General features: G+C 35.6%; 2 protein-coding genes across 2 annotated transcripts; both read left to right on the forward strand.

Annotated features, from left to right (window-relative positions):
- Positions 1 to 5,144: 5,144 nt before the first annotated feature.
- Positions 5,145 to 6,216, forward strand: LOC105037147 (beta-carotene isomerase D27, chloroplastic-like). Its single transcript, XM_010912843.4, has 2 exons — positions 5,145 to 5,400; positions 6,012 to 6,216. Exons 1-2 carry the CDS (start codon positions 5,172 to 5,174, stop codon positions 6,203 to 6,205), a joined length of 423 nt encoding a protein of 140 aa, XP_010911145.2. The 5' UTR covers positions 5,145 to 5,171; the 3' UTR covers positions 6,206 to 6,216.
- A 4,621-nt stretch (positions 6,217 to 10,837) lies between these two features.
- LOC105042224 (beta-carotene isomerase D27, chloroplastic) lies at positions 10,838 to 16,955 on the forward strand. Its single transcript, XM_019849220.3, has 5 exons — positions 10,838 to 10,930; positions 12,211 to 12,272; positions 13,730 to 13,836; positions 16,018 to 16,106; positions 16,196 to 16,955. The coding sequence occupies exons 2-5, from the start codon at positions 12,238 to 12,240 to the stop codon at positions 16,199 to 16,201; spliced, it is 237 nt and encodes a 78-aa protein (XP_019704779.2). The 5' UTR covers positions 10,838 to 10,930; positions 12,211 to 12,237; the 3' UTR covers positions 16,202 to 16,955.
- Positions 16,956 to 17,184: the final 229 nt, after the last annotated feature.

Below are 17,184 nucleotides of genomic sequence, written 5' to 3' on the forward strand. Positions count from 1 at the left end.
GAATAGCCAAGGAGAGATGATTGAAAAAAAGGGGGCCGCTAGTAAGTGCTGAATACTCGAGTAGCATTGGCACCGATCGCAGTACTTCACGAACTCGATAGTATCTTTATGGATGCTCAACTAGTAGTACCCTTATCATAAACCTTGTAAGCTAAGGCCCTACCCCCCATATGGTTGCCACAAACATCTTCATGGACCGCTCTCAAGGTATATTCTGCCTCGAAAAATTGGATGCGATAAGGGAGGGGCGTGGAGTAAGACCATCTGTAGAGTTTTTCCTCAAGCACCATGTATCGTGCTGATTTGACTTGTATCCATCGAGCTTTAGCTCGATCTCCTAGCAGCGATCCTTCTTGCAGGTACTAGATCAGTGGATATATCTAGCTGGGTTCATAGTCTACCTACATCACTTGGGTCGGCTCATCCTCGATGCTAGGTCTCTAGAGGGTCTCCAGATAGATAGGCTTTCGGATGTCGGTGCACTCTGATGTCGCCAGCTTGGACAACAGATTTGTCTAGGCATTTTTCATCCTGGGCATCTGCAAAATCTCAAATTTGATAGAGGGAATGATATCTCATACCTTCTATAGGTATTTTTCTATGGTAGGCACTTTAGCCTCGTACTCTCTACGAACTTGACCAACCATCAGCTGGGAGTCACTGAGTGCTTGGAGATACGAGACTCCGAGCTCCCAAACGAGCCTCAACTCGACCAAGAGAGCTTTCTACTCTGCTTCATTATTCAAGATTTTGAAGTTGAAGTAAAGAGCTTGCTCCACTATTAAGGATCAACCTGGCTTTGCCTCCAGCGTTTGACGATTCGTAGACATGCAGCATCCATGGGACTGCAAGCACTAAGGTAGAAGGTTCTAGTGGGGACTTGATTTCTTTGAGAAGTGTACACTCCACAAGCAAATCGACCAGAACTTGGACCTTAATGCATGGATGGGAGTGAAAGTGAATGTTGAACTCTCCAAGCTTTATGGCCCACTTGGTCAATCTCCCCAAGGCATCAAGCTTCTATAGGACTTACCTCATAGGCTGATCGATTGGTACGGTGATGGAGTGTACCTAAAAGTAGGGTAGGAGTCTTCACACTGAGATAACCAAGGCATATGTGATCTTCTTTACCTTGGGATATCTGGTCTTGGCATCTGCCAGTACTTTGCTTATGTAATAGATAGGCTTTTGCACTCCCTCTTCCTTCCAATCAAGGACCGAGCTGATGGCCGTGGAGGAAATGATAGGATATAAATACAGCATCTCTCTTTCAATAGATCTGATTAAGAGTAGGGTCAAGATGAGGTACTACTGAAACTGATCGAAGGTGGACTAGCATTCCGACGTCCATTGAAAGTTCTTGATTTGCTTTAAGGTCTTGAAGAATAGAAGACACTTCTTTGCTGATCTGGCCATAAATCTGGTTAGTGTAGCTACCTACCTGCAAGACACTACACTTCTTTTCGAGTTTTCAGAGGTGACATTTTCATGATGGTCCAGATTTTCTCCAGATTCACCTCGATCTCATGGTGGGTAATTATGAAATCGAGGAACTTGCCTGAGGCTGCCCCAAAGACGCATTTGCTTGGATTGAGCCTCATATAGTACCTATGGAAGAGTGGCAGATGTGGTTGGTATAGCCTTCTTGTTCCTCATACTCGATCGATAGAAAAAAGAAAACTCAAGACCTCAACTATGGGTCGGACCCATCCTTTAGCACCAATAGATTGCCACCAGGAAGATAATTACTTGACTTAAGCTGTTGAGCTGGAGTCAGAAGAAAGGATGTAGTGGTCTCCAGAGAGCCGGTCGGGCCTTCAAGAAGCATGCAAATTAGATTTCGGTCCTCGAACGATCCCATTAAATTGGACCCTGCAAAACCACAAAAAAATAGAAAAAGTCGTCGCACTGGGGTGTGGGGTTTCCGATGGTGGATCATTCGATGCCTAAATTAGTCTCCCACAGAAGCAAACAGAAAAGATCTAAGCTTTCAAGATAACTTTATAGAAGGACGGAGTCGAGTATGAGATGGAAAGGAGTACGGATGGAAAGGTGAGGTATAGAAGTCCGACGGATCTCGGACGGTCCACAGGTGTTTCGAAGGGTTCTGAGATATGCTCGAAGTTTTATGGAGAAACGAATTTAGTTCGTGTGGAGTCCATCTTTAAGATATGGCATGCAAAGCAAGTATTCTCCAATCTGGAGGGTCTCAAGGAATTTAGAATTTATAAACCAATGTGGGTACCTGTCACCTTGAGGACATGCACCATTTTTCCCTTACGAGCTATGTAGGCACATCTAGGTTATCAGGGGATAACAACTTGCACGTCCTGAATTTGTTGTAGTTGTGTAGTGGAGGAGCAGAGCTGGTAATTTGTCACCTAGTGGATGGAAGACTTTGAAATTTTTTCAGCTTGACCGTGGGAATCTATATGGCAATGGTTTGTTGGCTGTTGTAGCATATCTCAACAGGAACATGCGAGGGGCTATCATTGGGGTGCCAGCACCATGATGGATGGAGTACTCTGAATGTATCAAGCACCCAACTTCGTTATTCATGAGTATTAATTAGAGTATCTTTCACATGGAAAATGAATATTAAGATCCAGTTTGATGCTTAGTTTAGGTATACAACTGCTAGCGTACAGGAAGGACATTACAATAACAAATTTCAAATCAAACCACTATTGATATGTCAAAAATTATTTATTGATACAAAGAATTTTGGCAATCTTCACCATTAAGTCCATGCTATTGGAGTTGGAATTAATAAGTTAAAAGTTAGATTTAATTTTATCTAAACGTCATGTAACTAATTATTGATGGTCACGCAAAGCGTGTTAACTCTAAGAGCATGCATGTAGATAGAAAACGACTGAGGCATGAATTTCCACATGCCAACAATTTTTGCATGCATGAAGTACTGCAGGGATTGTATGCGAGGTCCATGCAAAAGGATGATAGACTTTTTTCGCAACATCACCCATCGGATCTCCTCACAGATCTCAAAGCACTCCAAATATGTCCATTCATCTCTCTGTGCAGATCTCAAAGTAATGATCATGTAATCCACTGGTGGATTCACATAGAGGAAGATGAATCATTCTTTCATTTTTTTTGTTTGCATATAAAAAAACAAAAATTCTGGTAATCCAGTTGTTTGGATTGCTAAAAGTTTGGGGAATTGAAGGATAAATGAATTGCCTTTCCCAGTTCATGAAGAAAAGACACATTTTTTCAAAGCTTCTGACGTGAGCTAAGCCTATAGAAAAGTACATGCAAAGAGGAAAACAAGTCATCCGGTCCCTCTTTCTAAAAAGACTATGCTCAGCTCTAGTAGATATCAAGAATGGTTTCCATCAAGGACTCGAGTTCCAGTGGCATATATCAAGAATGGTTTCCATCAAGGACTCAAGTTCCAGTGGCATGTCGCATGGGACATCAATATATAGGATATCATCCTAACTGTTGGAACAGGTCCATCTTGTCATTGTCCCAATATTCCAATTAGCATGGTTTGAGATATCCTCTATCCTATATATCGGGTGGAGCGGATGGCAGCACATCCTGCACGAAAAAATTGAGATAGCTCCTCCTCATGAAATTTGAAATCTTGGTTCCCATTAGCCATGGATGTTGCCAAATTTTATATATAGGTGACTCAAACCATTAAATGGTTGCATTTAAGAAGCACCATGCAATACAGGTCTCTCAACGTGCACCAACGAAGACTTATGACTAGTGATAGTTAATCAATCAGGTACGTTGAGTAGTTATGCCAAACATTCCAGCAAGTTTCATTTAGCATACGTGGCGTGTGGTTCTAATAACGTAGAGGGCATCAATAGTCTCACATCATTATGAGTTAAGAAGAATCGTGCTTATAAGAAAAATTTTTTTTTCATGTAAGGCACCTTTTAAAATGCAAAATCATGAGTTTATGGACAAATGACAATACCTCATATGACGGACCGATTTTTGTCCGCAACAATGACATTCAAATAGGGTCGAGATCCACCTCAGTTCTTTGAGGTTAAGGTCTGCCTCGACTGACTGTGGGACTCCTCAACTGTACATATCGGAGTCCCCCTTGACTGAGGGCTTTGTTGTGGTTCTAATAATATGGAGGGCATCAATAGTCAACATCGGTTGTGATCAAGAGGGACTCATGCTTATAAGGAGAAAAAAATTTTCCCACGTGAGGTATCTTTTAAAGGATAAAATTGTGAGGCTTATAGACCAGAGCGGATAATACCTCACGTGACGATCGATTTTTGTCCGCAAACATAGTAAAAATTCAAGTGATCAATAAAATAAATCCAACCTATATCTGACTTGGCATCTGCCGAACCAACACATGAAGTTAGCCCATGGATTAATAATGAATTAAAACTTGATCTATAATTATCTCAAATATAGATATCTTACACTTGTATTTTATCTTATTCGACCCATGGACTTCCAAATATCCAAATTATCTTGCCCCACAAAAATTAGATCCAAAGTAGGTTTCAGTCAAGTCCCTCGAATTATGACCCAACCTGAAAGAGAAGAACCATGGGTCAAATTTGGGCAATCTTAGACTCGATTTGATCAACTTCCAACGCTAATCACCAGAAGACCACCTCTCCTTTTTCTTGGATCTAATTTAAAAGGATCAATTATTAAAATAATAATAATACAAAAATTAGGTCCAAAGGTTTCGATCCATTCCCCGTCGTCATTTGAGGTTTATTTTTCTTGGATTTTGCTGAAAGACAATGAGATGCCAACATACATAGTTGCCACATCCTCAGCTCCCCTTGCTTGACGTAGAACCCATCGTCCCGATGGAGAAAGTAACATCAAATCCCATCGTTCAAAATCATCAAATGGTGCATGTTCTTCGACTTGTTTAACCTCTCCAATTATATCGCTTTAGAACGGGACAAGGATGGAATCTTAGAACAGTGTTTAACACATACTAATGATGTTCCATCCCATTTATTTCATAACCATTCATATTATTCCCAAACTCCCAAACTGGAAATGCTCTCTGAACCTCTTTTGTTATCTCTCTCTCTCACTCCCCCACTCTTCTCTATATATATATTAAAACCATACACAAAATTGCAGTTGAAGTAACCTCTCTCTCTCTCTCTCTCTCTCTCTCTCTCTCTCTCATATCTCATATGGCGTGCAGTCTTCTCCTTCCCTATGGAGGCCCTAAAGCTATTCCAAAAATCCACCAGAGACCAGCCCACAAGCTGAAACCACCACCTTTGTTCGTCGCAGTGATGGCCGAGCCTAAGAAGGCGGTCGGCCGAACAACACCGGCGATGGACAAGACGGTGTACAAAGACAATTGGTTCCACCGTCTCGCCATCCACCACCTATCAGAGAGCCTCCAAGCAACAGCAGGTTTGTCATGGATTTTTTGGTTTAATTATTTTGGTGGTCGATGTTACGACTCTCTCAATCTTAAGGATCCTGTCAACAAAACCAAGTTGGCAATATATATATCTCTAAGTGAACATAAACTGAATTATATCTATTCTTATACTTTATATATGCATTTTATATAGTTTTTGGGGCCCTTTCGTTACATTAAGGTTATGACTATGTTACAACGTAAGACAATAATATCACTGTTATTACACTAGTTTTTAAAAGTGATGTAAATTTGTTCTTCAAATGATTTTAAGTCATTATTTTCCTGGGGAGAATAAGGAAACAATGTTCAGTTATTTTAGAGAAAATATTTCTTCTGGTTTTACATTCACTGTTATAAGAACAGTTAATATATATTGGCCAAAATGCATACCAAAATTATAGCAGCTTTAAGTTTCACTAGGAATAATTTTTTATTTTTTATTTTTTTTTTTGGGAAATCATCCGGTTTAAAGTTAACAAAGCTTCATAAAAACTTCATCGATAATAAAAAGTAATATGATAATAGTAGTAGTAGTTTCTCATGTAAATTCATATTATTTGCTTAGAGTGTCTACTAATTAATATTTATGGCTCCCCAGGGATGAGGAACAAGAAAGAAGGGTATGAAAGCATAGTGGAGGCTGCGGGGATGGTTAGGAGGAGGTATGATGCCAAGGGACAGCAGGAATTGGTGATCCAAGCACTCAACATGGCCTTTCCAGGATTCATACTAAAAATGGCAAGTCCTGTCTTTTGCTTGGTCAAGGACCTAATAATGAAGTTGATACTATAACTCTATTTATATCACACACACACACAAGCCAAAAAAGGAAAAAGAAAAAAAAAAGAAAAGAAAAACACAAAAAAGGTTGGAAAATCATGTATTGCACATATCCCCACACAAATCCTATGATCTGTGCTATATATATATATATATTGTTAGTACAGGGGTTCCAAAGAACTAAAGGAAAATACATCCCCAAAAGAAAACCGCAGGCCCAAAACGAATTACAACCCTTTACAAGGTATATAAAAGAAACACCCACAAAATAGAAAGCAAAATATAAAATCCTGAAAGCCTAATGATCTGTGCTATATATTGAATCCAACCTTTTCCCAACCATGTGGCCCTCCATTAGATTAATTTTCATGCCATATCCACTCTCAAGTCTAATGACTTTTTTTTTTTTTGAAGAAATTATGACTTGTTTTTATTGATTTTGAGTATGATATTTGTTACGGTCATGGATCAAGGGTCGAATAGTTCGGATGGTTAGTTCATACCTCCGTACCCGCATATGTGAAGTATTATCCATTTGACCTTTGGCATTATCGCATGGGTCTGACTCACAATTGATGTGGGACTAATCTCTCACAACAATACCAATAACAAAAGATTTTGAGACCTGCATTGAGAGAATAAGGCAAATCTTGTTAGTAGATCCTTGCGAAATATTTGTTGGTAGATCCTCATGAAAGTTGTGACTATGTGCTTGCGTCTCAAAATTTGCCATGCATCAACATCAATAGACCCATTCTCCATGGTTGAATATACTCCAATTTTCAGAAGAATTAGGTGGTGCAGACATTCACCAAATTGTGCAAATTGGTGGGTCCCCATCAATCCATGATGGTCTCAATTTAAATGTATGTTCCAGCATGTGGGGCATATTCACCACTATGGATGGTTGGTGATGGATGTTTGGACCTTCAAGTGTGGTTCCAATTTTAAAAACTGATGGCAGTAAGATGTAGGTGGTAGTTGTTGTGTCTTGGACCCATGGTTTAGGGCTGCTGCCTGCTGAAAACTTCACAATGACGGCTAGGCACACTATCTACAGTTGGTTCCTTGGTGAAATAAAATGATTCAACTGCACCTTATGCTTGATCTATGCCTATATACATTGAACATATGGAGCAGCGCCAAACAAACTCTTTAATTGGTTTATATGTAGCATATGCTTTTTGAAAATTTCTATTAATATGGATGAGATGGAAGGAAGCAGGTAGGTTTCACCCATTCACCCTTTACTCAAGTCATCAACGTGGAAAATATTGATGGGGGATGCATGCGTTCGCACAGCATAAGCGAGGTTTAGATGCAAGATGGAAGATACATCAAGTTCTCATTTTCCACATTTGTACTTTTTATGGGAGGAAAAGAAGGGATCAAAGGTGTGCATGGGTTAGGCCGAGTTAGTTTGGAGATATATTTGAAACCAAACCGATTTAAATTGGTTTTTAAAGCTGGAATCGAAATTCAACTGACCATATATAAAAATTAATCAGAAAAAATTGTCTCAATTTGATTATGTTTTAGGAGTTGATATTCAATGCATTGAGCTAAAAAGGATAGGATAAGTCTGAAAGTAAAAACTCCATTTTATATATAAAAAATATTAAAAATTAAAAAATAAAATAAATATGTGTTTGCATACATACATGGGTCAGTTCGATTTGAATTAGTTTGTTTAAAATATTCAAATCAAAATTGAACCAAATTTTTCAATTTAAGCCTTTCTCAAACCGAAGAGATCAATTTGGATTTACGGTTCAGCCATTTTTTTGCATACCCCTACAAGGCATCAATTAATAACTAGCATATACTCTTTGAATTGAGGGTAACTATAAAGAAACTAAGCTTGAATGAGTTAAGCAAAATCTAATGTGAGCTAGCTATAAATTGAGGCTAACTATGATTGTTCCTGAAGAAATATGGAAACATCAAGATCTTTTTACATTATATGCTTTACGATAATTATTTTAACTAAAATTTAATTTAAAATTAAAATAAATTAATTTATATAAATTATATAATTTTATAAAAATAAATGTAAATTATATTTTGTTCATAAAATAATAATTGAAAAACATGCTATATATATATATATATATATATATATATTATTATATATATATATATATAGACACATATTTCAAGTTTAAATGAATATGGCTCAAGCAAGTCAACGCTAGCTCTAACTAAGCCTACTTGCTGATTGATTGAGCTACACTTGAGTTGAGTTTTAAGCCAGACACAAGCTGGCACGCAAAATCTTGCTCATTTAAAAACCCTAATTACATATACTTATATGCATACATAAGTATATATATAGAGACAGAGAGAGCAAGGTCGCCGGGGGGGGGGGGTGTTGTGGGGTGGGCCATTTTTATTTTGAAAGACCCTTTAATGATTTTCATTAAAAAGTATTTGGAGCTGAATTCAAACCATTAATCATAGTCAATGATATATAAAATGTTTAGAAACCAAAAATTATTTATTTTGGAGTTCTCCTACCTATGCATTTGGCCAACAAAAAAATTATTAATGTAGCTAGTGAGTAAAAATACAATAAGACCATTTGATCTGCAAATTCAAACCATTTATCTTGATCTAAATATTTTAAAATATATATAAATTAAGTGTCAGCTAACATGGATATTTTTGAGTTATAGATCAAATTAAAACATGATATCATACTATCTAAATTGTCAATTTTATTTTCCTTTAATGCATGAGTGACATATCTCAAAAATTATCAATTTTGGTTCTAGCAATTTTATATATTATGGATCATGATGAAAGGTGTTGATTTTATTTTGAGAGACCCTTCATTGATTTTTATTGGAAAAATTTGGAGTTAAATGATCTCAAATCATTTCTACCTGATTCTCCATGTGCCGCGCACGCGTGTATATGTGTGTGTGTGTGTGTTATATTATCAGTCATTTGTCTTGACTTATTTATTTCTCCACATTGACTCATTCCTAGTAGCTTAAATCTTTTGGAAGTCCAAGTGGTTAGTTAACAGTTAGCACACTAACTTTTGTTTTAGTATCAGATTACATATATTATTTTATAAGTTAATATTAGAACCATACAAGTTAAAATAGATTGCAATATATAGCAAATATATAGCAAGTTAAAATATATTGCGAAGGGGAAAGAGAGAGAGAGAGATCACCTCCAAATGGCTGGGTAAGCATAAAATGAAAAAATATAATCAACATATTAGATAGAACATAAATACAAACATGCATGCATGCATATGCACCATATACATGCATTTATATTAAAAGGGAGAGAGATTAAAGTGGAGAAAAATGAAAAGCTCCTTATCCTTGCCTGTTCGATCATAATCTTTTATGTTTTGCGATCACACAAATGTCCCTAATTCTTAACCTATCCAAAGCTAATTCTAATACCACCTTTACAAAGGACTTCACATTAGAAACTTTCTTATTTCTTTCCTTTCAAATTGACTAGCAAACAACTATGGCTACTTGATCCCAGGCTTCTACATGGAACTGGAAAATTTTCCTTTTTGTACTACAACCAAAAGGATGATACTTTTACAAGTTTGCCCTTTATTCCAAGTAAAATTCTCAAGGCCTACTAAATGCTTTTGTCAAAAGTAAAATTGAAAAATTGATATTAATTAGAATACTCAGCCTAGCATGGCAGTTTAATCAAAATAAGTACCTCTAAATCTATTTTTGGTTTTACAAAGTTGTCTGGTTGGAACTAACTCTTGTTCCAAAAACCGTTCACTTAACAAACATAATCCTACACTTTGTGAGTCAAATATTACCTTGTTGAAAACATTATATGATTTATAAATGATCTATTATTGATGTGTGTTTTAGTAGTCAAGTATAAAATTGCTAAAATATCAAAATATCTTCATCATAATGTTTGCTGTTTTATATTGTTTCATGGCAATAAAATTTATCTTCTAATGTATATAATCTACTACAGATAATATATCTCTCATTTTTTTAATCACTTCCATTTTATTTAAGTTCTTCAAGGATAATCAGCGATAATTTCTATAATATTGAGTATAGCCAATAAAGAGTGTGCTCATGTTATATACATAATTGTAAGCAATGTAGTTATGTTAGAATGCCTTATTATTATTAAAATGTTGAAGTTTATTGTGACATAAATTTGGTAATTTGATATGGAATAGTAACATTTCCTTCCATATTGTTAGTAAATATAAATATTAAGTTACCGATTTTTTTTACTTAGAATTTAATATAAAGAGACGAGTGAGACTCCCTTTTTAAAGAGCTAAAATGGACTGTATAATCAAAAAACTTTGATCAATCATTTACAACTATATATCTCAAAATGCAAAATTAATTTTCAATATTGAGAATAAATTTTTAAATTAAGCTTTTTAATCTACCATAAAATAGAATTTTTTTAACCAATTGATGCTATATTGTTTTTGAGAATGATAAATGTACACTTAGAAATAAACTTCAATTACTCATACAAGGTTTCCAAGTTTTCATTAGTCTCCATCCTTGAAACATGATGATTAAAATCCTTGTGTAAAGAAACAAAAAAATACTTATATAGTATTCTACCAGTTAATGATATAATACTGAAAACTTCATATTCTTTTGTATTTCAGATAAAGTTTCTATTACCGCAATCGAAGTTTTCAAGGGAATACTTTGCTAACTTCACTACAATATTTTTCTCTGGCTAGTCGGATATTGTGAGGTACATCAACTCGGTGTTCTTTATATTTTCATATATTGAATTTATGATACTATTATTTAAGAACCAAAGGTTAATGCATTCTCAATTTATTCTTAAAATGGCATTAATGTATAGGCAAATAGTTAGTTAAACTTAGCAATATAATATCATTTGTTCTTAAAATGGCATTAATGTATAGGCAAATATTTAGTTAAACTTAGCAATATAATATTTCTGATAATTTATTGATAGTAATATAGCTAGTTCTGTTATTACTTTTGTGCAAGATTTAGATTATGCCATGAAAGGCCATGGTATAAAATGTCCTAAATTCAGTTATTGTCAAGGATTTCAACCAGCAAAAATCAAAATTATATTTTTCTTTTAGAAGTTATGAGAAAGATATAATAAAAATTACCGAAAGATGAACTGAGATCTAACCATTAAAAGATATCTATGACAATATATAAGGTACATAACTTATGAAATTTTAATAGCATAAATAACATGGTTGATATCAATGAATTTAGCTTCAAACTGTGCCCAATTTTGGACCAATAAGGAAGATTCTAAGATTATGCTTATCTAGAAAGACAAAAATTACCATGATGAAAAAAGAAAAGAAGAAGAAGAAATACATAACTTCACTTAAAAATTGTTGCATGCCTTACCTCTTTGATTTTTGGAGACACCAAAAAATTTTTTTTTTCAGTATCATTAAATTTTTTATTTTTTGGGGAGCAGTATCATTAAATTTGTGTCTCAATATAAACATATAACTGGCCAGAGTTGCACTTAATCGAATGATAACATATTAATATGTTCCTTAGAGGAAATTACAGTTAAACATAGTACACAAACAAATTCTAAACGCACTACACATAGCTTTTCCTGTATTTAGTTTTACCCAAATAATCCTTAATATTTATAGATAATTAGAGAAAAAAGGAACTCATGAGATCAGCATCAATATTTTATGACAATATGGTAAAGATATTCAAGTACATAATTATATATAAGAATAATCCAATTAGATTAACAGAACATTGCAAATATGATGCCAACATTTGCATGCGCTTATATAACTTATATACACGCTTGCACATACATAATATCTTTGATTGTAATATCCAAAACCTGAAATTTCAGAGAGAGAGAGAGAGAGAGAGAGAGATTTACTTTTATTCTATTTATATTTTAAATGGACAAAATTACATGCATATATAAATACACATTTACATGTTTTGATATTTATAGCAGTTGCTTAGATGCTGAAATGAATGGTGATGTCTTGATATAAGGTCAGGGAATCAGAAGTCCAAGGAAAAATGGAGAAGAACGTAGTCTGCATCCCTAAATGCAGGTACTCTTTAATTCCTTTCTATTACTCACAATGTGGAAAGGAATATCATATCATTTATTATTGAGATAAACCTCGTAATCTAGAGGTCTCTATAAAAATAAATACCAAAAATTCTAGGGAAACTATTCGTAACGTAACAATAGTTCGTGTCTCTACCAGCTTTACCAAACAAAACAGCATCTAGATTAGCTTTCCATAGAATATTAGAAAGATAACGACTCAAGAAATGTGCCAATAATCTAACATTTCATAATATGTCTTTTGTTCTTCAGAGTATATTGTTTATCTTTGTAGATATCTCACTATAAAAGGATTTTTGACTCCACATACGTCGTTCTTAAAAAGAATTTAATCTTAACCCATCTCTAACTGCAACTAGTTTAGCAGCGATCATTGGCACCCTATATTGTTTTAAAAAAGACTTGTAAATGATGAGCTACAAATCAGGATGTAGCCCTCTCCTAAATACCTCTAACCCTCCTAGAATCTAGGCAGAATTTGAATCTAAATCTCTAGTCAAATCATCAGATACAGCCATGGAAAGACCTTACCAGCTTAGTAAGCAGACATCTCCACTAACGCTTTAGTTGAATTCATGTAAACTTCTTATCTCTCCTTTAACAGTAAAGATTTTTGTTTATCTTTCCTTTTCACATAAGCTTTCAAGTCGGATACTCTTTACTTTGAGCTGGAACCAGAGAAGTCTAGTCCTCCATTAGTTTTGCAAATTTCAAACTTCACCCCTAATTGAATTGTTTTCAGATCCTGAAATATTTGTGGCAATGGTTATAGGAATTAAGCTCATTTGCTTCACCAATGTTTCTAACCAAAATTGACAACCGCAAATACTTGTTGTGAAGGAAGTAGGCTTCAAGGCTAGGTGGAAATGTAGGTGGAAAAATCCATTGCATAGATTGTCAAAACGTTGAAGGAGACCTAGTAATCTGTTCAACATTTAAACACCAGCTGTTGGAATGAACAGCTGACATGGGTCTTATAACCCTCTGGATCCAAACTAAATGCCCAACCTGATTCACCAAAGAATTTCATTGAATTAGTGTAGATCAGACCAATCAAACCAAGGTAAACTCGATTTGATCTGCTTTGGTTCCTAAATCATGACTCTCGGCCAAAATTGATTGGTGCTGATCATGATTTAATCAAATTTGACCAAAACAAAGATCTATCCTGTAAAAACAAGCAAACCATCTATGAGCAGCTCATGTTTGGCTCTATATGTAGCTCTATGCACGCTCAATTAGTAAACAAGCCAAAGTGGGACTGTGAACCTATAAACCGAACACAAAATTAATGAGCTGCCCTAATGCCTGTGGACCCTCACCTGTTTGGAGGAGACGGGAATGGCAGATTCAAACACACTAAGAGGCCCTCAGGCATTCAGAGATAACAGAAACTATTTACTCTTGCATGTCCTACTTCCACTTCTGTTTTTGTAGGTTTTTGGAGAGCACCAATTGTGTAGGGATGTGCACAAACCTATGCAAGATTCCAACTCAAAGGTTCATCAAAGATTCACTTGGGATGCCCATCAACATGGTTCCAAGTAAGCTTCTGCTCCTGTCACATTAAATTGCCCCCTGATGCTTAAAATGTTCGACATCCATACACCAATTAAGCACTATAGTTGAGAAATCAAATCGATCAAGTCAGAGTGCACTAATCATGTGGTTCCAAGCAAAAATTGCTGCAATGTGAACCAATGGTGCAGCAATGGATGCGGTGGACCAGAACCCACACCAATCATGCCTCACCTGAGCCCACTGGGTCCAATATGGTACCCAGTTTTAGCACCAGTTGGCTGCCCTATTAGATCCAGTCCAATTAATGTTGACCCAATCTGAACAGACCCACCTGATTTCAAACCCGAATACGTCATGAACACCATGGGCCGGAAAAAAAAAAGAAGTCTGGTTGGCTGTGGATGATTCTTGATGTGATGACTTTTGAGAAATGATTCCACATTTGATCATTACATATGACTACTTGAAACTTGCACAAAGAAAGAAATATATAAAGCGACATCAGACAACAAATATCCCCACCAACATTGACCCAAAGAAGACAAGCTGACTACAATCACATAAAGCACTACTAACACAACCAACCAGTGAAATTTAGATCCATACAAAAAATAATCAATAGCAAACACACTGTTCAGGTGGAAAAATAGCCTTATGAACGATGAAGATGGTATGCCAATGGGAAAAGAACAGGTACCAAGGACTGATGTGATCAATTCCCCGAAAAAACATCTACCACAAGGAAGAAAAGAACCACTGAACAAAGAAACAGAACAAAAACATTAGAAAAAAAAATCAAGAGAAGAATTTCAACCATCTCCAATGACAACCTACAACCAGAATGCTCTTCAGTGCTTTGTGATCTTTAATTGTGAGCCAGTCAATTTCCCAAGGCAGCAAGTTGGAAGAAGACAAATTGCAGTGCTTGAAATGACATCTTGAGAAATTTGACCATAACTAGGATTGCATTTCTACAATACATCAGAAAAAGCTAGGCTAACTGGAAAGCATATGCAGCATAATTCATAAATTTGATGAGGCAATTGCTAGGTGAGGGGACCACCAAACAACCACTTGGGGAACAGTAAAGAATGAATTGAGAGCCACACAGGGACTGAAGATACTTCACATCAACTTTTTCATTGACATGCCAAAGCAATGAAAGGTTTTCCTGCCACCAGTCCAAACAAAAAATGTAGGGAATTCACACCAGAAACCATTTTGTTCCACTGATTTCCATTCATTAAATGCTTGACCCTACATTTTTTTTATTAATTCACTTCAATGTGTGTTCCTTGGACAAGACAATATCCCCAAATGTCATCTTCCAATTCTGTCAGATCTCACTCATTACAAGCACTTTCAGGGTATATACCAGATCTGAATGCCATGCATGTATCCAAGCTTATCTATAGATAATAAAGAGCAACTATCTTGTATATAATCAAACTTGCAATACTTAAGATCCAATTCATTGAAATATCAAACAGTAAATGTCATTATTTAACTGTATAATACATACCATACAGGTAAATGCAATTCAATTTAGATAAAAGCATGCCAAATTTTACTAGCTGCAAGCAGTATAAAATTACTTTCATGTTGAGTGAAGAGAGTTACCGTGAATTTGCATTTAGCATAAAGCTTCCATTGCTATTTCATTATCTATATGCATTTTCTCTATTTGCAAGTCATTAACTAAAAGAGAAATTAGTGCAACTAGAGATATGGCATCACTAAATCTTCAAGGAAAATTACAGTTTCCCCTGAATAAAGTCAAATGAACTCTGAGCTATTTTCTAAACAATTATGTAAAATCTCTCAAATGCACATCCACAAGTAATTATCTTTCAAAGATTCTCAACAAATCATATAACTTATGACCCAGAGTTACAATTAAAATTGACCTCCTCCAAACATCTTAATCCATATTTTTTTTTCTAACTTTGATATAAAAATATTACCACTTGTCCAAGTTGCAGAACCACTAAATAGCCCATAAATATATTGAAACAGCAAAACCAATTGATGGATATTTTGAGGCTTAAAGATCACAAATAGTGAATATTTTCAACAGTACTGTTTATATCGCTTATAAATGCTGGCTCCATTTATGTCATTAGCTAAAGATGATTATTAGAATAGCCCACAAATAATGCAGAGTACGTCAAATAAATTATGAGGCTATGCTTGGTAAATTTCAGATTTTGAAGATATGAGCTGTGAGATGATCTTCGGCCAGCACCCTCCAGCAGATGATCCAACATTGAGCAACCTTGCCTCCGGACATCATGTAAAGCCCACTAATTCTAGCATGCATACAAGTATAACAGATTCAATCTTTCATTTCTAGGTGTTTTATGCTTTCCTTGTACTTTGCAGGCATAGCAAAGCAAACACATGGTGTGAACTGCTCCAGTTGACGACAAAGGCTGAAGGGTACAAGCAAGAAAAGTTCCAATCATTTTAAAGGCCAATACAATTGATTTTAATTAATTGTTTTAACTGGCAAATATCCCTGCCAATAATAGTCGTGATGTATAATATTGACTTCTTATTGTCAGCAGAGGGGCTATGAGCATCACTCACAGATTAACTACCTCTGCCACCCAAAGTGAAGTTCCTAAGACTACTAAAACAGTTTTGTGAAGCAGAGGTTGGAATGAAGTTCTTTTGTTGCATTTCAATGCATCCATACACCTCCATAAGCATGATCACAATCTGTGCAGGATAGGAAGAATTATAAGATTCAGAGTGATATCTAAATACAATAAAGAAATCATCTTATAAATCCTGGCCAAATATTCTTTGTGTTACTGCTATCATCCAATTATATACTCCAACGACATGCTATGATGTCAGACACTGTGTAGGTCATTCGACATTGGCCCTGATGGTCCCAATTGTCTAGAGAGGCATAATGAGATCCTCTAAAACAGAGACAGTATGTCAAAAATTGATGATTTTAAATTAAAGACACAGAAATCTTGTCTCCATAATTAGGTAACAGATATGACTCTAGCAGCCGGTGCTGGGAGATTTAAAAGTGGGATGTAAACATGGTCATGTAGCAGAATAATGCTACTTCTAGCATTCTGAGATGACTGATATGCTCCACTTAATCTTCAACAGATTCTATACTTCAATATCAGGATTCAAGTGGAATAGAGGGTCACCTACTCTCCCTCATGTAGTTCCAACGGCTGGCTCCAGTCCCAGGAAAGCTTCAAGCGAACCAGCTAGATACAAGTTTAGTTCTTTCTTCTCAGAGAATCTGCACTTCTTATTAGTAGAGAAGTCAAACCTCAATACTACTTCGATGTCTTAGAATTTTTGAGGTTCTAGGTTATAGCTTGTAGGCTAGAATATCC

The sequence above is a fragment of the Elaeis guineensis genome, chromosome 3 (genome assembly GCF_000442705.2).
Source record: "Elaeis guineensis isolate ETL-2024a chromosome 3, EG11, whole genome shotgun sequence".
Classification (NCBI taxonomy): domain Eukaryota; kingdom Viridiplantae; phylum Streptophyta; class Magnoliopsida; order Arecales; family Arecaceae; genus Elaeis; species Elaeis guineensis.